We start from the raw sequence: 26,407 nt of genomic DNA, 5'->3' as shown, positions 1-26,407 counted from the left end.
CTTATGTAAGTCACAAACAGGTGATAAATATCAGTGTAAACTGTAGACAGCTAATAAAAACAAAAATGTCACAGAGATCAAGATAACTGAGTGTAACAAATAACTGTAATTTGAAGTTATCTTGATTTAACAATGCCAGTTAGCTTGGTTTTCCTGCTGTCAGAAGCAGGGACAGCAGAAATGAAGAGCAGCACAGTGGTGGTCCTCTGACAGCAGGAAAATGAATGGTGTAGATGCAACAAAAAGACATGGGAAGGGCACAAGATCAACAACAAAGACAGAGAATGAAGGGAAAGAGAAAGGTAAGCATAAGATAATTGTTCAAGCAGTGAAGCTTGAACAAAATTAAAATGCTGGGGAACAGCCACTATTGATAAACACAATCAGATCAGACAATGTCACAGAAGATCATAAGGAATTAAATTAACATATTGGTTTTGAAACTCCACAATGGTCATTGAAGCTTAGGACTAATCCTTTGTGAATGATTTAAAAGAATTATCTTGACAGAAAACATTGTTATTACATAAATTATTATTATATATTAAAAACATAGAAAAATTAAATTCTTCAGTATTGCCTCAGGAAGTGCAAAACCCAAAAAGGTATCATGTACAGAATGGCAATATAAGTAAGTAAATCATCCTTGTATATTTACCAGTCCTCATCTTCTGGTATCTTGCTTAAGGGAGGGTTCAGGCAGTATATATGATAAGCCATATTACATTCATCACACAGGAGCTGCATGTGAGCATCCTGTTTTCCACCACACAAATAACACGAACAAAAACGGCACTCCTTTTCAGGATCAGCCCTACAGTGTTTGCATTCAGGGCCACTTTTTCCTGTCAAAAACAAAGAAGTGAAATGTCATGTATCTAAGGAAAGTGCATTACTGTATCTACAGGAAAAAAATATTTCTGCACAAAAACATTAACCTCTGGAAAATCCTTTTTTCTTACAATGAGGTATTTGACTATCAAGGCTAATGGGATTTTCTTCTATATAAACAAGTAGTAAAGGAAATGAATAATCAGTATCTTGCCTTATTTTCTCCCCTCCTGTTCCCTACATGCCAACTGCACACTCTCTCTACAGATAGAGCCTTGCACAATCTCTTCTTAAATACAGCCATGAAGAAATTCCAGTTAGGCAACTGGTAACAGTGAAATGAAGATGAAATGACAATTTGGAACCGAGAAATAAGAAAAGACTTTACCAAGAGAACTTGATCACGAGCCAAACAAATTCCAACATTAAAAGAAGAAAACAAACCACCATAGTTTCTGTGCAAAAGTCACTTAGAAATGCCATGGAAATGAATCTGAGCTTAAACCAGTCTAATATAATAGAGCATCATAGAATCACTACGGTTGGAAAAGACCTTTAAGATCATCAAGTCCAACTACTAACTTAACACTGCTAAGCCCATCACTAAACTAAACTAAACTAAACCATATCCCTCAGCACCTCATCTATGCATCTTCTAAATACTTCCAGGAATGGTGTCTCCATCACCTCCCATGGCAGCCCCTTCCAATGCTTAATAATCCTCTCAGAAAAAGTCTTCAAAGGTCGAAGCAACTAGAACTAGAGAGCGAAGGAGACAGACTTTTGAGTAACAAAGAGCCAGGGGCTGGTGATGTATCAGGAATCAACAGGGAATCATCTGTGAAATGCCTCAAAGGAACTAGGGCTTCTTCTTTTAAAAGGTAACACGGTTGATAGTTCAACTGAAATGTAGCATGAGTAACAAACAGGAGGAGTTGGAAGCAACTGCACAGTTGGAAAGCTATGACTTAGAATCATAGAATGGTAGGGGTTGGAAGGGACCTTTAGAGATCATCTAGTCCAACCCTCCTGCAGAAGCAGGGTCACCTAGATCAGGTCGCATAGGAACATGTCCCGGTGAGTCTTGAAGACCTCCAAGGAAGGAGACTCCACAACCCCTCTGGGCAGCCTGTGCCACTGCTCCCTCATCTGAACAGTGAAATAGTTTTTTCTTAAGTTTAAATGGAACCTTTTGTGTTACAGCTTCATCCCATTACCCCTTGCCCTGTTGCTTTAAAATCACTTAATCACTATCACTGAAACTTGGTGGGATAAATTAGATGATGGGAGTGCTGCAGCTGATGGCTATAAACTGGTTCAAGAGGGACAAGCAAATAAGGAGTGGTGGAGGGCTTGCCCTCTACAGACGGATTGCACAGAGCTGTCTTTGAAAAACAGCAATGAACAGGCTTAGAGCTAGTGGGTGAAAAATTAGAGGTCAAGCTGTCATGGTTTGGCCCAGCTAGCACAGAAGCACCACAACAGTCTCTCGCTCCGTGCCCCTCCCATTCACCCCCACCCTTGTTAGGATGGCAGAGGCCCCAGTGAAATGGGAGCAAAAAGCAAGGTTGTAGATTGAGACAAGGGCAGGGAGGGTTCGCTGCCAATTATGATTCTGGGCAAAACAGACTACAGCACTTGACTTAGAGAGGAAAGTAGGAAAGTTTACTCTACTACCTACAGGAAACAGAATGGAACAAAAACAAAAAGGGAATAGGATGATGAGAAAATTACAACCAGCACTTTAAGATCTCCCTCCCCCATCCCTCCTTTCTTCCCAGGCCCAGCTCACTGCTCCCGATATCTCTACCTCCTTCCCCCTCAACGGCTCAGGGGGGCAGGGAGTGGGGGATGTGGTCAGTCTCTCACAGATGGGCTCTGTTGCTTCTGTCTTCTCAGATGAGGACGACTCCTGGCATTCTTCCCCTGCTCCAACATGAGGTCCCTCCCATGGGACACAGTCCTCAACGAACTTCTCTGGTGTGGATTCTTCCCAGTAGTTTCCGGCTTCTGCCGATACAGGGTCCCTCACACAGGACACAGTCCTTAGGGAATATCTCTGCCATGGATTCTTCGCCACAGTTGCAGTTTCTGCAGATACGAGGTCCCTCTCTCAGGACATGGCGTCTTCTGGGAATAATTTTAATGAGCTGCTTTGTTGTGGGTTTCTCCCCACAGTTACAGCTTCTGTGAATATTGAGTCCCTTCCATGGGACATGGCCTCTTCTCGCCATAGTTTTAATGAAGAGAATCACTGGCTCGGGGTCTGAAATGAAGTGATTGGGTCCCTCCCATGGGACATGGCCTCCTCCGGCCACAGTCACTGCCCCTGGATTGGAGTTCTTAGCAAAATGAGTCTCTGCCTCTGATTCAGAGTTTCTAGCAAAATGAGTCTCTGTCCCTGGTCTGGGGCCTTTAGCAAAATGAGTCTCTGCCTTTGATGCGGTATCTTTAATAAAACGCAAACAAATCTCAGCTTCACCAGTCCTCCCTGTAGAATGCAGGGCAGTCTCTGCACCAGCACACCTCCTCCTCTCTTTCCTCACTGACATTGGTGTCTGCATGGTTGTTTCTCTCACTCTTCCCACTCCTTGCACCACCACCAGCCAGAGAAAAAGAAGGGGCAGATGAGAAGAAACAGGAAGAATCCTCCTCTTCCGGCTTCTTCTTAAAAAGTGATTGCGGAGGCATCTAATTGGCTCAGCCCCAGAAGTGGGTCTGGCCCAGAGCTGGGGAGAGTTGTGAGCAATTTCTTACAGGAGCCATCTTTACAGCCCCTTACCAGAAAAGGCTGTCATGTCAAACCATGACACAAGCCAACAAAGCAAACTTCATGGTTCACGTCTACTACTGGCCACACAATCAGGTATTCTGTTGATGAAACTTTGTTACTTCAAGTTCTACAAGCATTACACTCGCAGGCTCTCATCCAGCTGTGGGACTTCAGTCATAGAATCATTGAATCATTGAATCGTTTTGTCTTAAAGAGACTTTTAGGATCACTGAGTCGAGTCCAGCCTTTGTCCCAGCCCTATCAAGCACTAGACTATTTCCCTAAGTGCAACATCCAACACTTCCAGGGACGGTGACTCCAGCACCTACCTGGGCAGCCCATTCCAATGCCTGACAACATTTTCTGGAAAGAAATTCCTCCTAATGTCCAGACTGAACCTCCCCTGGCACAACTTGAGGCCATTTCCTCTTGTTCTATTGCTTGTTACTACAGAGAACAGACTAACGCCCACCTTGCTACAACTTCCTTTCAGGTAGTTGTAGAGAGTGACAAGGTCTCCCCTGAGCCTTCTTTTCTCCAGGCTAAACAGCACCAGATCCCTCAGCTGTTCCTCATATGAGACGTGCTCCAAATCCTTTCCTAGCTTTGTAGCCTGCCTCTGGATCCTCTCCAGCCCCTCCATGTCATTCTTGTAAAGAGGGGCCAAAAACTGGACACAGTATTCAGGGTGTGGCCTCACCAAAGTCGAGTACAGGGAAATGATCATCTCCCTCCTCCTGCTGACAACACTGTTCCTGACACAGGCCAGGATGCCATTGGCCTTCTTGGCCACCTGGGCACACTGCTGGCTCGTGTTCTGCCACTGTCAACCAACGCTGCCAGGTTCCTCTCTGCCTGGCAGCTTTCCAGCCACTCCTCCCCAACCCTGTAGCACTGCTGGGAGTTCTGCTGGGAAAGCAGCACAGAAAGCTGTAAGCTGTCCAGAAGACTCATGGAAAGCATTAAAGATAATTTCTTAATCCTGGTGACAGCCCAACTAAGAGGAAGACTGTTACTGGACATGTTGCTTACTAACACAGATTAACTAATTGGAGAGATCAAGAGCAGTGGCAGCCCAAACTGCAGTTATCATGCCTTGGTGAAATTCAGAATCTCAAGTGATTTGGGCCAGGTGAAGAGTTAAGGCAAGACACTGACACTTTTAGGACAAACATTTAGGAGAATAACTTTCAGTTGTTTAGGGAACTACAGGATGGAAACCCCTGGGAAACTGCTCTCAGAGATGAAGGGGCAGAACAGAGCACAGAGCTCACAGCTCTTTTAGGACTTTCTTGGAGCACAAGAACTCCTAATTTCCACGTGTGGGCAATCTGACACAGAGTGAGAAGATCTGCATTGCTGAGTAAGAATGTTCTGGTTGAATTAAAGCATAAGAAAAAAAAATGCACAGGCAGTAGAACCAGAAAAGAACATAGGGGAGCTACCTGGTTGTACAGAGTAAAGACTGGGAAAACTAAAACACAGCTGGATCTGAATTTGGCAAGGGATGCAGAGAATCATAAGAATGGCTTCTACAGGTATGTTGGTCAGAAAACGAAGATTAAAGAAAATGATTAAAATTCAACCAGAACATCCTTACTCAGCAATGCAGATCTTCTCACTCTGTGTCAGATTGCCCACACGTGGAAATTAGGAGTTCTTGTGCTCTAAGAAAGTCCTAAAAGAGCTGTGAGCTCTGTGCTCTGTTCTGCCCTTTCATCTCTGAGGGCAGTTTCCCAGGGGTTTCCATCCTGTAGTTCCCTAATGAGTTTAAATGATTAAAGAAAGATTATAGAGAAACCCTCCATACACTTCTCTGCTCCCACAAATGAGAAAGCACAACTAGTGACAACCAACACAGAGAAGGCTGAGGTATATAGCAATTTTTTAACCTCTTTTCACTGGTAATTACTCTTCCCACATCTTTCAAGTCCCTGAACTTCAAGGCGTGAAGTCCCTTCCACCATAAGAGACAGTCAGGTTTGAGATGCATCCCAGAGTCCTGAGGGAACTGGCTGATACAGATGCTAAGCCATTCCCCATCATTTCTTAAAAGTCATGGCTGTGAGGAAAAGTCCTCAGTTACTTGAAGAAAAGGAATATTGCACCATTTTTTACAAAAAGGTAAAAAGGAGGACCCTGGGAACTATTGACCAGTCAGCCTCACCTCAGTACCCTGTCAGACCACAGAACAGAGACTCCTGGAAGACATCTCAAAAGCATATGGAACACGGGAAGGTGATTAGAGACAGACAACATGGCTTCACCAAAGGTGAATCTTCCCTGGCTGATCTAGTGGCATTCTAAAATGGACTGAATGCATCAATGCACAAGTGAAGAACTATGGATGTAATTTACTTGGTCTTCTGGAAGGTCTTTAATTTGTTCCCTCACAACATTCTCGGTGCTGAATTGGAGAGATATGGGTTTGATCAACTCATAGATGCATAAAGACTTGGCTGGATGGCCACATTCAAAGAGTGGATGATCTGCATCCAGTGGTTCAATGTCCAAATGGAAATCACTAACCCTCATCACATTTCTGGATGACAAAAGAGACCTTGATAGGCTTGAGAAGTTGGGCCATGTCAACCTCATTAAGTTCAATAAGAGAGAGTGCAAGGTCTTGCACAGTGTCAGTACATGCTGGGGGTTGAATGGACTGAGAGCAACCCTGTGGAGAAGAACTTGGAAGATTCTGGTGGACAAAAAATTGGATATGGGTTAACAATATGCTCAGAAAGCCAATCATATGCTGGGCTGCCTAAAAAGAAGTTTGGCCAACAGGTCGAGGGAGGAGATTCTCCCTCTCTAGTTTGCTATTGCGATACCTCACCTGGAGAATTGCATCCAGCCCTGGAGTCTCCAGTACAACAAAGACACAGACCTGTTTAGAGCTGGTTCTGAGGAGAGACACAAAAATGATCAGAAGGATGCAGAAAGGTTGAGAGAGATGGGTTTGTTCAGCCTGGAGAAGTGAAGGCTCCAAGAGACCCTATATCAGCATTCTAGTACTTAAAAGGGGGCTTATAAGAAAGTCAGAAAAAGATTTTTTACCAGGGCCTGTAATGACAGGACCAGGCCTAATAGTTTGCAACTGAAAGAGGGTAGATTTAGATTGCATACAAGGAAAAAATTTTCATGTTGAGGGTTGTGAGCACTGAACAGGTTGCCCAGAGAAGTTATGGATGCCTCACCCTGTGGGTATGAATATGACTTGGTCCAGTCAGAAATTTCTTTAATAAAGGTGATACAGCTGGCAAACCACTTCCAATTATCAGAAACAGGTGCTGCAGCTTAATCAATTGAGCCCTGGGTAATCACATGGGAGGAGACAGCATACATAAGGAAGTGGAGGGCAAGCAAGGGGTGGCTTCAAGTCAACCTTGCTGATTGTACTATATTGCCTGTGTGTGTCTTTGTATGTGCACTCCCTGTTTCTTTACATCCTCCCATGAGCATCACTCGTATCATCACAACACCATCCCTGAGGTACAATCCAGAGGTAAAGGGTATACTGCATACAGCTCAACTCATGTGCACTTACCAAAATAGGAGAACCACACAAGCAGAAAGGAAAAAGGCAGTGTGGTGAGAAAGCTGGCTTCAGGAAAAAGACCAATTAGGAAAAAAAACAAAGTAAGGCTAAATTGTCAGATTAATTACATGTACAGAGTTACATTTTAAAGACTGTTGTTCTCTGTTTACTTATGAAGGTTTGTAAACAATATCCTGAAACTAATAAAGATAGGACCAGGAGCAGAACAAAACAAAACATACAGAAAGGTGTAAATCTCTGCACAGACATCAACATAAGCGTAGTTTAATGAGAGGTTACAAATAAGATGGAAAGAGCTGTGAATGAAAATAAAGAGCTTGACTTTGAAACAATGAAAGTGGCAATGGCTGTCAGAATGGTGAGAATGTCAGAAAGTACAGAATGGTGAGGCCACACCTCGATTGCTATGTTCCGTTTTGGTTTCCTCACTTGCAATAAAGACATTAAGGTGCTGCAGTGTGTCCAGAGACAGGCAACGAAGCTAGTGGTCCAGAGAACAAGTCTTATGAGGAGTGGCTAAAGGAACTGGGATTGTTTAGTCTGGAGAAGAAGAGGCTGAGAGGAGACATGATCACCCTCTACAGCTACCTGAAAGGATGTTATTACTTTCCTGAACGTACAAACCAATTAGTATTACCTCCTGATGATGATCTTTCTAGTTTTCTAAAGAAATGTAATTCGGTTTTGCTTCTATTCAAATAATTTTTAGAAGTGCATACTTTTGAAATCTCCATCTCCAAATGTCAATGGATAGGCTCCTGGCTTTTCAATCTTGTACATTTCCTCTATAAAAAGGATTTTACAATCATTTATTGTGTCTTCTGGGCCTCTGAAAAACAAAAAGAATAAAAAGAACATTCAACTTAGTTCCTCAAACCTACATTCTGTACTTTATGAAGCCTAAGCAATAAGATAAAGCTAACTAGCATCTCTTTTTCAGCACTGATAGGATACTTTATTTCAATTCACACACAGTCTAGCACTGTAACTTACAAGACAACAAGAAAACATACTTAAAAGTCACTAAGAAAAAAAAACTGCTGCATTACCCTCAGACTACGTGTCAGCTGAATACATCCTTATCAACAACCATACATAAGTTTGTAATTATACTTCTAAAACCTCAAAATGTTTTTTTGGCTGAACACAGCAGGCTAGAGAAAATCATATCCTCTTGAACATAGCATGTCAAACATTATTATAAAAGTATAGTGTCAGAAATTATCCAGAAACATTATTTATAAGACACAATAATGGACATTACTTGGAACTCAGAGTAAAAAACATAACAGAAAGTTTCAGAAGCCCTTCTATGACTCATAAATGGTTTTTAAACTGAAAATACAATCCTGCAAAGACATATACAATCTGAATTATGTACTGTGAGTAGTCCTGTTAATGTCAGGCTTCAGTCCAAAAGCTGTTCACTTTCAGTGGCAAGTAACAAATATTCCATGACTCCACAATTCTAATGCTGAAAGATTTCTAGAGAAGGATTAGGAAATATTAAATGTAGGGTTTTCACTTCTTCTTATTGGAATCTTGTCTTTGTATTTACTAAAATTCTAAATCAAATGTAAATGTATCTAGGAAGAAAAGGCCATAACTACATCAACAGTTTTAAACCACTCCCTTTTCTTCTATCCTTTTCAGGACAACATTGTGCCTTCTTTGACTGCCTGTTTTACCATTTTCAATTTACTACCTAATCTAGAACTAAGCAAGAATTTTAAATATAACCTGTATTGGATGTATTCATAACTGAACATAGTCTCACTGATTTCATTGAGCCACACATGCCATTACTCATTTCAGAAGTCAGCAGTTTGACACAAGAGAAAGACATTTACCAGCTGGAGAGCTTTATTTCTTGCAGGGTGAGATATAGACATTAAAAAAAAACCTTTAAAATCTGAAGGAGGTCTGAGTTCGTGGAACTTCTTCAAAAGTTAATTTAATTCTCTTGCACTGCCACAGTCCCTGTTTTAGTTTCAGAAAAATACTTCAAAGTCTAAATGTATACTAGCAACTAAAGGACTACAGACCACAAAAATCGTAGCTTGAACTATTAAGACTATGATGTTCACTATTTTACCAGGACGCTGATGTTTGTACTTAAGATGACCAGTAAGTACCCTGTAGCACATAAAATAAAGTAGATTTCTCTTATTTCCTATTTTGACATTAAATGTGCTGGGCATAATATTAGAGAAGTAGTAATAGTTAAGCTAATTCAAAGTTAATGAAGATTATACAGTTATTTGAAGGCTTTACTATGAATGAAAAACCAAACACTTTTATTGATTACTGTTCAGTATTTGGAGGTTATGCAAGATTTCTGCTAAGCAAAGTTGAAATGTACTGCGCTATCACAAGTGTCTGTTCAGAAGCAGGGAAATAATGAAAACAAATAACTCTGAATATAAAGGCTAAATATTGCCATACTGTAGACTGTTGTCCAGGACAAAGTTATTTAATAAAATAAATCTCCAGACACTCTTTAGTGCTATAAATCTAGTTAGGTTAGGAATTTCCCTAGTTATACCACTACTTGTCTGCCTAATCTCTAGGACTTATTTACAATATAACTGAAAGTAGTAACTTTAAAACCAAAACACGGAATTATGACTTCTTTTACCTGAGTATAATAATGCAAGCATCAGTTTGTATACCTGCAGGCTTACAAAGCAAAACAAAAAAAAATTAAAAATAATACTTTAAGCAGATCTGTATTGAAAAGTCAAAATAGTCATAGAAGTTGAATTATATGTTGGATATGGTTGGATACATGTGCTTCTACGGCAAATATGAAGCACAATTTATTAAGTTATAATCTTAAACAATAGTGAGTGTCAATGTAGTACCTACAAAGATGGTTTTACCCATGCCATGGAACACAGAGATGTTCTCAAAATCCAGTGCACCTCAGACATATTTCAGCATATTTGCAGAGTATATTTTACCCCAAATTTTGCATCTTGCAGATTTTCAATGTGTGAGTAGTCTAAAACACTGTTTTTGTTGTAAACAAAACTACATCTAGGAAAACTTGCAACATTTTCTCTACAACCCCTTACCATTTAGAACTGTTTTACTTTAATTTACTTCCCTTTTTACAGCGTTTTCTTGAAAAAAATTATAAAGTAGTTGTTACAAGAAAAAAAAAGCGCTTTTCATCCAATGTAATTCTCCATATACAATCTTTCGACAAGAAGGAAGGTGGCAAAACATAGTAAAGCTGTATCCACAAATCTACAGACACTTATGTTATTGCAGTCCATATCTTAGGGAAGCAAGCCAAACCTGAGGCTCAAAAGAATATTTATTAGGACCATATTCCACTGGTGCCAATTTAAACTATGTAATTAGTTTTATTAACATTTTTACTACCATGATTATCTCATTGTTTTCTCAAAAAATCACAGATCTCTCAAAATGAAAAAAATGGTAATCCAAGTGCACGGAGGTAAAAACTGACAAAAGCACGCTTTTCTCTCATAGCACTGGAATCCTATTGACATAAGTAATGCTATTCCCTTATCTAGATGGAACGGAAAAAAAAGATGGAATGAATAATTTCTGTATCACATCTTTGACATTCCTTCTCTTTTGGACATCTGTAATTTTCCTTTGGGATAAGGGCACTCAGAAAATAACTTTCAGACTAAGCTTTTCCTAAAAGACACCCAATATTTAAACCAGAGAAAACATTTTATTTTCTGCTATGAATTACGTTAGGAGAAAGGAAGTATTATCAGATAACTTTACAAAGCCAGTATGTTTCAACAAACATCACAGCTGCATACTTATAACTACCTGTAACTGCAGAGGATGATCAGCTACCATTGTGACAAATGATAGCTAATAATAAATAGGTAAGCCTTACCAATACTAAAAATCTCTGCTCAGATACTTATTCTTCAACAACTCATTCTTCTGTCAAATTATACATACAATAGTATAAATAATGATCAAGCTACATATAATTAATCTTAAAATCTATGGTTATCTAATCAAATTGTCATTATATTATTTTGTCAATACACAAGGAATATCACCTTTCTTTTCTTCCTTACCATATCAAAAATATACACCATGCATAGTAACCAGGACTGCATTTGTCTAAGTATACTAACTCCTCCTTCAAAGAAATTAAATCCCAAAACAAAGTCAGACCTTTCAATAGAACAGAATTCCCAATACAAGCTTTCCTTTTAGATAGGTTAGCCATAGCCAGATAGAAACCCTCAGCTGAGTCTTCTTATATCTGTACTTTTCCCAAACACAGACTTTCATTTTCTTAAATCTTCAGGTTGCAAAATAGTCTAGACATATATAACCACAGATGACTAGAAGTATGACAACTGGGACTTAACCTGGATTATTTCAAAGGTCAACTCTCAAGAAAAAATAAAGAAGAAAAAAAAAAGCAGCTAAATGACAATTACCACATCATGAAAACTCTTATCAGTCCTCATAGTCTGGGAGATTCAGTTAAAATTGCCAGGTCTCTATCTGGAATTTTCTAATTTTATCATTTTACCAGATTGAAATTAGAAGAAAAATACTTCAACATGCATAGAATTAAAAAAAAAAAAAAAAGGCTGAATGAAAACAGGGGAAAATTACTATTAAAAAATATACACAAAGCTTAAATTCACACAAAGAATTTTAATGAAAAGCATCTAATAACTTAATTTCTCTTTAGGCCTCATAAGAGCAAAACTTGACTCATACTGAGTCATGACTACCATCGACAACAAGTTCATTTGTCAGCTTCTATGGTTACTGTCAAAGGGTCAGCAGAAAAATAGTCACTATCAGAATAAAATCTAACAGAATAGAAGGTTGTCTGTGCTCTCTAAGTGTCTTAAAAAACAAATAATATAAAAATCAAAACAGAACAGAACTTAATGTCAGTCTGAGTATCCGTCTTTCTATATGCACTACTTTGTCTGCATTCCATTGATGATCGACTAACATTTATTTTGCTTTTGCAAGGCTTTCAGCCAGCAACTCATTATTTTCTCATGCATCAAACAGCTGGAAAACTTCTTTGGAAATATGCAAACAATCTTTTCAGTATTGCTATTCAAAATTCTTGGAAGAACTTTGACTATCAAGCCTTTAGAAGTGGTTGAACCACTATAGAGTTCATGTCTAGTGTATTTAATAACAGCATCTCATTGCATCTTTACACTTTATGCTTTCACATTTACTAGCTGCATGAACTTGTATCCTGAGTTACTCAAAATACACTTTTTAAAGTGAGGACTATATTTTTAAAACATTTTTGCCTTTGAAACAAGATAAATTATGTTCTTGAACTGCACTCACAAACAATGTTTTCTATTATAAAAACACCAAGTTACAAATGTTAAAATCATAGGCTAGACAATTAAATATGTGCTACTATAACAAATCTCTACAGAAATCTACTCACAAAAAACTCAACTATGTTGTGATGTTCTGTTCAATATATTTGCTTTAAGTCCCTATTGGCGAAAAGAATGTTTTGAAATTAAAGCAAATACATGTAACCAAATGCATATTTCAAGAGATATCAAATGGAAAAGTATCTCAGTCTGATACACAACATTGTGATGTGAAAATTACTACTGGTTGCTTTCCTTTTAAACACTAGCTGTAACTTAGGCTAAACTGTAGTTCCAACAAACTGCAAAAACACATTGCCTACAAATAATGAAACAAAGGCCAAAACAAAACACACCCATAATCCAGTTACAACCCTCCCCAAACATGACTGCAGGTTTTTTCCAGAATATTCCACATCCATTTAGTTTATTGTGAATGTAGAAACACACAGTTACAAAATGGGACAGCACTAGCTGTGCTTTTAACTCAACTTTATTTTTATTGCAGGAACAACCATAACACCACAGACAACTTTTCAACTATGCAAAGATTTTACTACTATATATAGTAATAGTGCTGGATCCTGCACTTGGATCACAACACCACCATGCATCACTACAGGTTAGGGCACAGTGGCCAGAAAGCTGCCCGGAGGACCTGGGGATGTTAATTGACAGCCATGTGACCATGAGCCAGTAGTGTGCCTAGGTAGACAAGAAGGCCAATGGCATCCTGGCCTCGTATCAGCAATAGTGACCAGCAGGACCAATGATGTGATTGTCCCTTTGTAGTTGCCACTGGTGGGTGAGGCTGCACCTCCAATAGTGTTCAGTTTTGGGCCCCTCCCTGCAATAAAGACATTGAGGTACTGGAGCATATCTAGAGACAGGCAATGGATCTGGTGAAGGGTCTGGAAAAAAGGTTTGATGAGGATTTGCTGAGAGAGCTAGAGTTGATTCATCTGGAGAAGTGGAAGATGAGGGGAGACATGATCATTCTCTATAAGGAGGCAGTAGGAAGGTGAGGGTCAGTCTCTTCTCAGTAAAAATTGAATGGACAAGAGGAAATGGCCTGAAGTTGCACCAGGGAAGGTTTGTATTGGAGATGAGGAAGAATGTTTTCACTAAGTGGGTTTGCTAGACTTTTGCACGGGCCGCCCAGGTAGGTGGTGGAGGCCCCATCCCTTGAGATATTTAGGATAATGTGTAGATGAGGTACTGAGGGACATGGTTTAGTCTTGGGCTTGGCAGTGTCAGGTTAGTGCTTGGACTCAATGACCTTAAAGGTCTTTTCCAACTAAAATGATTCTATGATTCTACAATTCAATACAGTGCTAAGATTAAAAAGTAAAAAAAAATATTCCTAGGATATCTTGAAGACTATGCTATCAAAAATATTATAATCTAACATGAATTGTTAAGGCTCTTAAAAACAAATCAAACACACACCCCCCAATTCCCACACCTACAAATCCCTCACTGGGATCATGGAAACATTTGGGATACCTCTCAAATATAAACCTGATATAAACTAAGGAGAACTAATCATGGGACATTAAAACCAGGGTAGTTTGGCTGCAATGATGATGAGATGATGGCGTTCATCCTCAGAGAAGAGAGGAAGATAAAAAGCAAAACAAGATAAGAGAGTGTAATCTCTTCAGAGATCTGCTTGGAAGGAAGATCCAGGAAACTACAGGCTGGTCAGCCTCACCTCCATCCCTGGAAAGGTGATGGAAGAGCTCATCCTGTATGCCATATCAAAACACATGAAGTAAAAATTGTTATCGGGGGAGTCCACATGGATTCACTAAGGGGAAATCCTGCTTGACCAACCTCAGAGCCTTCTATGATGGCAAGACTGGCTGGCCAGATGAGGGGAGAGCAGCAGGTGTCATCTACTTTGACTTCAGCAAGGCTTTTGACACTGTCTCCCATAACATCCTCATCAGAAAGCTCAGGCAGTGTGGCTTGGATGAGGGGACAGTGAGGTGGATGGAGAGCTGGCTGAATGACAGAGCCCAGAGGGTGGCGATGAATGGCACAGAATTGAATTGGAGGCCTGTGGCCAGTGGAGTTCCACAAGGTTTGGTTCTGGACCCACTCTTATACAACATCTTCAATGACTTGGATGAGGGGATAGCGTGTACCCTCAGCCAAGTTCTCAACACCAAACTGGGAGGACTGGCTGATTCCCCAGAAGGTTGTGGGATCTGTGGGATCTCATCTGGGAAGGAACAACCCCATGCACCAGTACAGGCTGGGGATTCACCTGCTGGAGAGAGGGATCTGTGAGTCCTGGTTGATAAAAAACTGAACATGAGCCATCAATGTGCCCTCATGGCCAAGAAGGCCAATGGCATCCTGGGATGCATCAAGAAGACTGTGGCCAGCAGGTTGAGGGAGGTTCTGCTTCCCCTCTACTCTGCCCTGGTGAGGCCTCATATGGAGTCCTGTGTCCAGTTCTGGGCTCCTCAGCTGAAGAGGGGCAGGGAACTTCTGCAGAGAGTCCAGTGTAGGGCCACCAAGATGATGAGGTGGCTGACGCATCTTTCACATGAGGAAAGGCTGCAGGAACTGAGGCTGTTTAGTCCAGAGGAGACTGAGGAAGAAATTCAATAATACTTGCAAGTACTTGAAAGGTGTATGTCAAGGGGATAGGGTGACACTTTTTTCTGTAGTGTCCAGTGACAGGACAAGGAGTAATGGACAAAAGCTGTAACAGAAAAAGTTCCACTTAAGAAAAATCTTTCCTGTGAGACTGAGGGCACCCTGGCACAGGCTGCCCATGGAGATTGTGGAGTCTCCTCTGGACGTTTTCAAAACCTGCCTGGACACGTTCTTGTGCAAGCTGATGTAGGTGGACCTGCTTGAGTAGGAGGATTGGATGATCTTTAGAGGTCCCATCTAACTTCTACCATTCTGTGATTCTGTGAAAAATCCAACAGGTCACAACTCTAGAAAGAAGGGTCTATTACAGCTGGTTGATATTCATGGATTACATCCTCCAAACTCAAGAAAGATCTGTCACATATGCAGGAAATAAAAGGCACCAGAAAGCTTGCAAGGATGAGCAAGGCTTTCAGACATAAAGAGAGTGTAAGAGGCGGAAGCAGAGACAGCTCCTCCAGAGGGGAGGATGGAGCTCTTGTTCAATTCTGTAGGCACAGGGCTGGGAAAGTCAAGCTGGTTGAATGTGGCAAGAAACATGACGGAAGGATTCTAGAACTATAAAAAAAAGGAAAGGAAAACCAAAGAAAATTTGGGCTCACTGCCAAATATAGCAGGGCCCCTTATGACAATAAACAAAAGAAAGGCCAAGGTGCTCAGCATCTTATTTGCCTCAGTGTTCACCAGTAAGACAAATACTTAGGAAACCCAGGCATTTGAGACCAGAGGGAATGTCTGGAGCACGGAAGACTTAGCATCAGTGGAGGAGTACTAGGCTGTGATACTTAAACCAGACATAGATAAGCATACGAGGCCTAACAGGTTGCAACCATGAGCACTGGGGGAGCTGCCTGATGCCTGGACAAGGCTATTTTCAGTCACATTTGAAAGGTCATGACAACTGGGACACCTTTTTGAGAACTCTTCAGAAGCAAATGTCACTCCTATTTTAAGGAAGAAAGATGTGCTGATAGACTGGTCAGCCTCAACTCAATCCTTGGGAAGGTGACAGAGCAAATAATCCTGTAAATAACTTCCAGATGTGAGGAGAAGAAAGTGATCAGGAATTATGGAGTTATAAAGGAGAAATTATATTAAAACCACCCTGTCTTCTACAATGAGGTGACTTGCTTGGAAGATGACAAAAGGAAAGGAGACGCTCATGACCACCTTAGTAAGGTTTTCAATACCGTTTTCCACCACATTCTCACATATAAACTAACAACAAATGGGTTAAAGTAAGTGCACAGTTAAGGAGAACTGACAACTGGATAAATCCACAGGATTGTTACCAATGGCACAAAGTGCAGGTGGAAGCAAGTACGTAGCACCCTAGGGCTTGGCCTTGGGGCCAGTACTGTTTACAATTCTCATTAATGACCTTAAAAATAGGAATGGAGTGGACTCCCAGCAAGTTCACAGATGAGACAAAACCAAGAGTTGCCACCAATATCAGATGCATATGCCACCCTCCACAGTGGCCTGGCAAGTTGGAGGGATAGGAATTTCATTATGCTTAACAAAGAGAAATACAAGTTCCTGAACACAGGAATTGTCCCATGCACCAAAACATACTGAGTGGCTGGAAAACGCCTTGGTAGAGAAGACCTTGAGGAACACATAAACAAGCTGACTGCAAACCAGCAATGTGTCCTTGCATGCAAAGAAGGGCAACAGCCTCTGGGACTCTGTTAAGAGCAGCACTGCCAGAAGGGAAAGGTTAACATTCCTCACTACTCAGCACCAGTGAGGCCAGGTCTGGGCTCCCCAGGGTAAGACAGACATGGGCTTACAGGAGTGGTTTTAGAAAAAGGCTACAAAAACAACTCAAGAGACTGGAACATCTTTGACATGGAGGTGTTTAGCAGAGAAGGCTTGTGTGTGACAGGGTCTTGCCCATGCACAAGAACAGGGAGCCTCTCACTAGTGCCTATTACCAGGACAAGAAGTAACAGGCATAAGCAGAAACACAAGAAATTCCCTCTGTCCACACAGCTTTTTTACAGTGATTGTCCAGAGAGGTTTTTGAGTGTCTCCCTATAAAGATATACCAAACCCAACTGGACATAGTCCTAGACTATCTGCTATAGCTGACCCTGCTTTAGCAGTCTCCAGAGCTCCTTTCTTGCCTCAGTGTTTCTCTAATATTTATACATATATTTCAACACTACTCCTTCCTTTTCATAATGCTTTTCCTAATATTGTGCTAACTTTTTTTTTCCCTCCCACATTTTTTGCCTTTTTGCACTTAAGTATGTTTTCTTTTCTTCCTCTTCTGTTTGGAATTCCTTTCTTCAGTGGGAACAAACTAAGCTTCAAAACACTTCTAAAAAATCACCCCTTACAAAGCAAGTCAAAAGATTCTATGGTTCTAAGTCTGCATGTTTATTAGAGAAAAGACAGTATTACGAATATTGAAGATGTACTTTACGCACCGTGAAAACGAAGCAAAACCTCTAGATCCAAGTCAATTCATTTTTCACCTTCAAAAGATACTTTTATCTTACAGAAATTATGAAATGGTTATGAAACCCAAAATATTCAAAATGTTAACACTTGGTACTTATACTGCTGGGGTTTTTTTGTTAAAGCAATTAATGCTTTAGTACCTTTCAAGTACCACTCTTGTCACAATCTATGTTCATCATCGCTGGTTTGCCTGCCAGGTACCACTGTGCTCCTCAAAGCACCTCAGCAACCCTTTGCTGAACTCAGTTTAGTTTATGCATCTCTCTTTCAAGCATTGAGGTGTGTGGGGGCTGTGGGGGTGTGTGGATGTAGCCTAATTAGTGCTTACTGAAGGGAAACAAATTACTTTCCCTAGTCTTCTGATTATACTTCTTTCATACAACCTAAATACTGTTAGTCTTGATTACAGACTGTTGGCTCATGTTGGTGCCTACTAAGACCCACAGGTCCTGCTCAGAGCTACTTTTCAGCCAGTATTGCTGCTGGGGGCTCTGTCTTCCCAGGTGCAAGAAAACTCTGCACTTGCCCTTGCTGAACTTCACTAGGGTCCTGTCAGCCCATTCTCCCTGCCTGTTCAGGTCCCTTTGACAGTACTATCCTTGAGTTTTCATCAATTTGGTGTTTCTGCAATCTCGGTCAGAGTGCAAATGCTACGCTGTTGAAGATACTGAAAAAGTACAGGTTCCAGGATACACACCTACAGTTTCCTGCTTGTTAACTGCTTTCCATGTAGTGAAAAACTCATGAAGCAATATTTTCTGAGCCTGATCATTCAATTTGAGGAGTTTTTTTAAGCCCATCTGGTTGCTCACCCTCACAGATCACAGCATTCTAACTGGCACAGGACCTGCTTGAGCAGATGAGATGATCTTTAGAGGTCCCTGCCAACCCCTACCATTCTATGACTATGGTTCTATAATTACAAGACACAGACAAAAGACCTGCCACAAGGTGAAGTAAGTTCTATCAGCTGCTCACCTCTTGACCACAGAGCTAGCCATTCTATCATAGAAGGCAGATAAGTTTGTAAAGCATGATTTGCTCTTGGAAAAAAATCTACCATGTCTATTCCAAATCATCTTCACATGACCACCACTTCCAAGAGGACCATCCCATGTTTTTCCTCAGACTGAACTAAGGCTGACTGGCCTTCTTTGAAGATGGCTCCAATATCTGCCCTTCTCCAGTTGTTACAGACCTCTGTACAGCTACTCTAGTACAGAGGAATATCACTACAGCATCCACTAGTTCCCTTCTTGCAAGTACTCCTTAACTTATTCACTGCTGAAGACTCTCCTTCAATGCTTTCACTAGGCAGTGCTAGTAGAGTTACTTTGTCAGTGAAGGCAAAGAAGATGGAATCTGCCATTTGTCTCTGTCATTGACAGATCCCATATTTTCCTTGTTCAGCCTTCCACTGCCAAAGCCGTGGTAAAAGCTCTCTGCATTGCCCTTCATGTCTCTTACAAGTGGCAACTCTACATGAGCTTTGATTCTTGTAACACTATTATATGTTCAAGTTTCCTTCTTTTTACACTGCCCAGTTCCAACTCTTACACACTGACATTCTGCATTGCAGCTAAGCCATAAGTCTCTTGTTCAGCCTTGACAGTCTCACAGTACAGCTACCAGTTTCTTGAGTCTCAGGATGAACCATCTTTGCATTTGGAGGAGGCTGTCCTTAAGCATCTGTCAGCTGTGCTGACAGCTGAACTCCTTTACACTTTACAGTTGTTTGCTGGCATTAACACACAGAGTCTTATTCTGCTTGTGGATGCCAAGAAAATCAGTGCCTGTGATTTAGAGACTTCTATCAAAGAAGGCTTTCTCCTCTTCCTCACTCTGACTGGCTGAACTACTGCCAGAGAGTTCATCCTTTCTGGCCTCCTCCCATCCTTATCCACAAGCTCGCAGCCAGACTGTTGTCATCCCACTGAAGAGCCCCCTACATTCAAACTTATTCACGTCCTGGCAGTCCTCCTTGTTTTACCTTTGCCTTTCCTGAGAAGTTTTTATCCATCCATCTCTCACTCCACTCAGGTGATTTGCGCCACTGTGTCTCCACTCTATCAACAATGTCATAGTTCTGTGGCTTTATACAGAACTAGCTCCTCCTGCTTGTTTGCCATGCTTTAAGCATTTGCATACACGCACTTGAGATGGGTACCCCTCTTCTACCAGTATCAAGATCCCTCTTGTTCCCACCACCCCACACCCTTGGCTTTCTATGCACATGCTCATACCTTCCTTAAGCATGGGTAATAACATCACTTTACCACCAATGCTTTACTCACCAAGCTGACCAATTAACCAGGTTTTGAATCATAGGATTTGCTTGCTCCTTTCCCTTCAGAGGATTAATCTTCCAAAGTCTTATCCTTTCATCAGCAGGTCTGAGAAGCTCTTAAGTTGGAGATAACACTGTCTAGTAAGGTAGACTTGTTTTGCAACTCAAATTTTAAAATTTCAAGACAAATCCCAAAATATTTGCAGTCCAAAAGACTCAAAATTAATTACCAGCACTTAGGCCTACCTTCCCTCCATTTTTGGAAACCAAACTGAAATAGTCAATCAAGTATGCTCTCTAAGAATCAGGAATAAGGAAGTACCACAAGATAAAAAATTTCTTCCATGCATGAGGAATAAGTACAGGTAAGCAACCTTAAAACTGTAATCTTTCCACTTCTCTCTGCACAAGGGAACCTCCTGCATATTTTTCCTCTTTAAGGCAGGAAAACAGCTATGATCGGTGTAGAATCTCACCATCAGAACTATTTAAGGAAGGTTTGTAGAACAGAATTTTTTGTCCCATGAGAAAGGAAAGAAAAATGAAACATGAAAAAGGTATCTATAATAGCAAGTCAGCCAAATATTCTTCAAAACGTACCCTCAGTTCTTTCTGAACTTGCTAGTTTTGATTTCACTGGTGCTGAACCAAGGTACTACACCTCAATTACAACCTTGGTAGTGACGACAATTACTACAGCAAGCGATTAAAGAATTCACTGTGTTCACAATCTCTTCATGAACTATCCTCAGTCAGATATGGTTCTTCTGTCTCTCATACTTGACTGAAACAACACATCCTGGACACCAACCTTTACCTATTCTCAGTAGCTGACAGTGTGTTTCAATAGCTTCTGGGCAGTTTGTCCTGCACTCCAGATTGCTCTTTTTTTAAATAGGAAGAGGTACTGCACGCTATTTAAGTCTCCTAAAATATTCTGTTCTCACATCCATTATATCTTTTCACTCCTGAGTTTTGCCTCAGGAATGAAATAACAACTGAAGCAAGATCAAAAACCCAATATGGAATTTAAAAATTAACAGTTTGATTCCCAGCAAACTTCACTTCTTATGTTCAAACAGATAATTCTTTTCACACATACAATCCCCAATTCAAAGAGTTCTTTTGCCCAACAGAATAATTAAGTGGGACCCAAAATACTCTTCCTGTCATGAAAAGTAATTATTGTAAGAATGAAGAGATTATTACCTAAGGCTGTGTATCACAGAAAACGCCATCTCTAGCTGTAGAGATGTCATGGTTTGACATGATAGCCTTTTCTGGTAAGGGGGAAGAGGCTGTAAAGATGGCTCCTGTAAGAAGTTGCTCACAACTCTCCCCAGCTCTGAGCCAGACCCACTTCTGGGGCTGAGCCAATTAGACGCCTCCACGATCACTTTTTAAGAAGCTGGAAGAGGAGGTTTCTTCCTCCATCTTCCTCCATCTTCTTCGTTCTCCTGCCCCTTCTTTTCCTTCTGGCTGGTGGTGGTACAAGGAGTAGGAACAGTGAGAGAAACAACCATGCGGACTCCAAGGTCAGTGATGAAAGAGAGGAGGAGGTGTGCTGGAGCAGAGACTCCCCTGCATTCTATGGAGAGAACTGGTGAAGCTGAGATTTATTTTCATTTCTTTAAAGACCCCACAACGGTGGTAGAGACTCATTTTGATAATGAGCCCGCATCAGGGGCAGAGACTCATTTTGCTAAAGCTGGCCCTGGACCAGAGGCAGTGAGTCACTTCATTAAAGGCTCCAAGCCAGGGACAGCGACATTGGCCAGAGGAGGCCATGTCCTGTGGGGGCCACCCAACCACTTCACTGCAGATCCCAAGCCAGGGGCATTGATCTTCTTCTTTAAAACTATGGACAGAAGAGGCTATGTCCCGAAGGAGGGACCCTTTATCACTGTGGCCGGAGCAGGCCGTGTCCCAAGGAAGGGTCCCAATATCTACAGCTGTAACTGTGGAGAGGAATCCACAACAAAGCAGCTCATTCAACTTATGCCCAGAAGAGGCCTTGTCCCGAGAGAGGGACCCTGCAACTGCAGAAACTGCAACTGTCGCAAAGAATCCACACCTGAGATTCACCAAGGACTGTGTCCCGTGTGAGGGACCCTGTATTGGCAGAAGTTGTAGCTCTTGGGAACAACCCACACCAGAGAAGTTCGTTAAGGACTGTGTCCCGGGGGAGGAACCCCGTGTTGGAGCAGGGGAAGAATGCCAGGAGTCGTCCTCATCTGAGAAGACAGAAGCAGCAGAGCCCATCTGTGAGAGACTGACCACATCCCCCATTCCCTGCCCCCCTGAGCCGTTGAGGGGGGGAGGAGGTAGAGATATCGGGAGCAGTGAGCTGGGCCCGGGAAGAAAGGAGGGATGGGGGAGGGAGATCTTAAACTGCTGGTTGTAATTTTCTCATCATCCTACTCCATTTTTTTTTTGCTTGTATTCTGTTCTGTTTCTTGTAGAATAAACTTTCCTACTTTCCTCTCCAAGTTGAGTACTGGAGTCTGTTTTGCCCAGAACCATAATTGGCAGTGAGCCCTCCCTGCCCCTGTCTTAATCCACAACAACCTTGCTTATCTTTTTACTCCCATTTCACTGGGGCCTCCGCCATCCTAACAAGGGTGGGGGTGAATGGGGGCACCGAGCGAGAGACTGTTGTGGTGCTGCTGTGCTAGCTGGGCCAAACCACAACAAGAGATTAGGGAAAAGCAGTGTTTAAGTGCTTAAGAAATTCTAGGTATTATCTCTACAGAATCACCACGAAAAATCCCAGCAGGCTTCTTGGCCAATCAGAATCTATTTTGATTTAAAACTGTTGGGTTGAGCCAAAAGGAGGTCTCTTCTTCAAAGGAGATGACCGGCTCCACTGAAGTCATAAGGAGAAGAGGAAAGAGGAAGACACAAATTCACCCTTTCAGAAGTTTTGTTGCCTAGAAAAAATGACATTTTTATATATGTGCAAGAAAGCTACAGGTAAGTTCTTCCGTAATTAAAATAATTATCAGGATACCTGCTGACACCTGATGAAAGCTATGTAAAAAAATGGCTTAAAGCAAATATTGTCAGTATTCCACATATCCGCAAAACAACATCTTCCCAGATCAATCAGCAACAATCAAAGATGCTACATTAAAATAAATCAAGAAATTATTTTGTGTAGAAAGTTACACCACAAAAGCCCACAAACATCAGTAGATAGAAATTTCAGGCCTAAAGAAGAAACACAGTATGAGAACTACACTATTGGGCCCCAGCAAAGTATGACAACAATAACTGTGACACATTGATTATCACAATAAATACTGAGAGGAAGTATGGTACTGTTACTTTTCTAAAACAAAATATGACTGCCAATATCTATTTTTTCTATCAGCTAGACTTGTTTTTCTGCTAGTTGATTAGTCTGTAATTTGTTTTAAATTCTGTACCTTTGCAAAGCTATAAAAACAAATACTATATAAGACTTGAAAATTCAGAACTTAAAAATAAATGGAAAAACTTGTCCAAAAGAAGCAAAAGGAGCAGCTAAAAGCAAAATCCATACAGACAGCATAAAGACACTGTAAGAACATCACACTGCCTTCTGAGAACAAAAATATGCTAGACATGAATAAAAAGAGCCTCAGAAGATAAACAGGAATGTGTCCAACCAAAAAAAAAAACAGGCAAGAAAAAAATAGCAGAAATTGCATTTGTATGAGGAACATAAGCTTTAGATCTTAAACATTAAAAAATTAGATTTATCTGAAAATAATCACTCATTTTATGGAGCAGTAAGATTCACACAAAAGATAACAAATACAAAACTGAAAATTTGAGACTCTTCCTATTACTTTCTAATACTTCCTATTACTGCTTGGGTAAAGACTTCAAATTGATTAAATATTCACTTAATCAAAGAGGTATAAAATCTGCAAAGTAATCAGAACTTGGATATTCTTGCATAACTCCAAAGGCTTAAACAAAATGCAAGTGTTGGTTCTTGTTAAACTTTCAAAGGCTGACTGAGGAAAAGTAGAACAGATGTTGTTTATCTTGAGGTCTAGGAATCAGAAAACACAAACCGCCATTTGAACTACTTTGGCTTGATTTGATGTGGTGATTTTAATCATGTCAAGCACCTCCAAAATTAAAATAAATTGTGAACAGTTTTCCTCACAACTAGCCACCAGGAACAAGCATTTAAAGTGCAAAGAATACAAATCATATTACTCTGGATTACAAGTAATTGTACTGTGAAACAGAAGATATTCCTGTAGAGTATGTTCAGAAACAGAGGTACACCCTGCAACTTTAGTTAAAATAATACAGAAGTACAACACACAGAGGGACCATTCTGAACCATTTCCGGGCTCCTGTACATTCCATGTTCAAAGCATTGCTCTTTCCCTAATATTTGTATCTGTCACTCTAAGTCCAGTTCAGATAGGTTTAAACATCCTGCAATTACAAATTTCAGTTTAATGCCCAGTAAGGTTGTTCTTAAGTAGTACACAAATAATTTGTCATTAACATAGCATCAATTAGTCACAAACCTATACTCAATTAAACATATAAAATAGATTTTGCCTTTATTTAAAACAATTAAATAATGCTAACATTATGGTGAGAACTCATGATATAGTATCAATAACATCAATTTGTGGACTATTCATATATTACTATAGACTAACATTGTATAATAAGAAAAATGTAATTTAAAACTAATTTTTATAAATATATTTTCTGCTACGTATTATATATTCTCATGTATATTAATACATATTAATAAACACTGAAACATTAAGAGATTAGTTTTTATTTTACAAAACAACATACCTGAAGTGTAAAGCGATTCCTGTCGCAGCATGTTCCTTACACAAGTCTATGAGTATTAGCAGACTTATCTTGTACTTTTACTGCTAATTGAGAAGAATGACTTTGGTAGCACAGGTGACAATGAATTATTCCTTGGTAAATTTCAGAAATGTCAGGGCTCAGACAATCTTACTTTCTCCAAATTAGGTGATTACTGTATATATAATCTATGAACAAGGAAGTCTGAATTGTTAGTCAGGACGAAATAAGATTCCATTTGAAAAATGGACTTATGTTCACCACCTTAGAATAAGGTATTTGTCAGCTGTGCCTTTTTTCCCCTCCAACTCCTTTCAGAGGATAGAAAATGTCAATATTAAATCGAATCTCCTGGCACTCACTAGAGTACTCATGGTATCCAAAATTATCTCAAATTTGAAGCATAATTAGCAGCTTATTAAGATTAAAAAATTACTATCCTACAGAGTTCCAATCAGCATGAACAGAAGTTTTTATTAGACATTGATATTTTGATTATCTTCTTTTTATAAATGGGAAAAACTGAGAAAATCCATGCAGAGAACAGCTTTAAATAAATGTTATCAACAGATATCTAAACTTCATGCAAAGTGGTATCTGGACAGTTCTGTTTATAGAAGATCATGAACTCCATCTCCGGTTTACCAAATGTCATACAAATATTAAATGCATTACAATTAAGTCTTTATATTGACTTCCATTTCTTACTCTCTTCCCCCTTGCAAGATGGTAACTCAAACTACCTCATCAGTTTCCTCTTTCTTAACATTTGAAGGGTTTGGGTGTTTTGCTTTGTCTAAAAAAACCCTTGAAACGCCTGCTCTGCTAGATACAAGACTGCCGTAATGCACTGAGATCAGCTAGTAAAACTTCTGCTATTCTAGAATTATAATAATCCATGAAACTTTACTTGTAGGATTTACCAAGTCAGTATCTTTCCTGTTTCCTAGTACTCATGTATGTTTGGGGTGGGTTTTTAGGAGGGGGTGGAGGGATGTCAAGTTTTGTTGGTTTGGCTTGAGGATGGGGGTGGGGGTATGCATTGGCTGCCTTTGACTTTTACACAAAATATTGAATTGCAACTGATAAAAATCTGTGTATCTCTTGCAATGAACCATGTCATAGAAGCCTTTCTACAAATCTCCTTTCTCATAAAGACAACTACACTAATATGTGAAAAATTCATTTAAAGGAATATACTCCCAGAAAAAATGGTACCACTCATTGAGTAAATGTGAGACATGGCAACATTAAATCAGTCATTTCTTACATAAAAAGAAATTTCACTTCCAGTTTAATTTTATAATCAGTTTCACTCCCAACATAAGTTTTTAAATTAAATAGGAAAACAAAGCAAAGATAGTCAGGTGAGTTCTGCCACAGGAACATTCATAATTCCCAGATCCTGTGGTTCCACACTGTGATTATTAGAGACTGTAATACCTGCATAAACATTTTATTCTTTAAAAATTCAATTAGGCAGTTCAGAGACTTACTTAAAAATATCAGTCTTGACTAATAGTCTGTGAGACCTAGGAGTTCCCAATTATCTCAAAAATTACTGAGAACAGATTTTGCAAGTTTTAATAGAACTGAAGATGTAAATA

The 26,407-nt window shown here is 40.2% G+C and overlaps 1 protein-coding gene across 4 annotated transcripts in view; it reads right to left on the bottom strand.

Annotated features, from left to right (window-relative positions):
* The window catches only part of UHRF2 (ubiquitin like with PHD and ring finger domains 2), a 92,897-nt gene that overhangs the window by 28,698 nt on the left and 37,792 nt on the right, over positions 1-26,407 (bottom strand). For all 4 annotated transcript variants that reach the window (XM_062017166.1, XM_062017167.1, XM_062017168.1 and 1 more), the window contains exons 5-6: positions 7,883-7,992; positions 659-845 (exon numbers count right to left, since the gene is read on the bottom strand). In XM_062017166.1, the coding sequence (XP_061873150.1) occupies positions 659-845; positions 7,883-7,992 (297 nt within the window). The remainder of the gene's footprint in view (positions 1-658; positions 846-7,882; positions 7,993-26,407) is intronic.

This window comes from Colius striatus, chromosome Z (assembly GCF_028858725.1).
Source record: "Colius striatus isolate bColStr4 chromosome Z, bColStr4.1.hap1, whole genome shotgun sequence".
In the NCBI taxonomy this organism is placed as follows: domain Eukaryota; kingdom Metazoa; phylum Chordata; class Aves; order Coliiformes; family Coliidae; genus Colius; species Colius striatus.
This window is presented reverse-complemented; position numbering and strand designations above follow the sequence as displayed.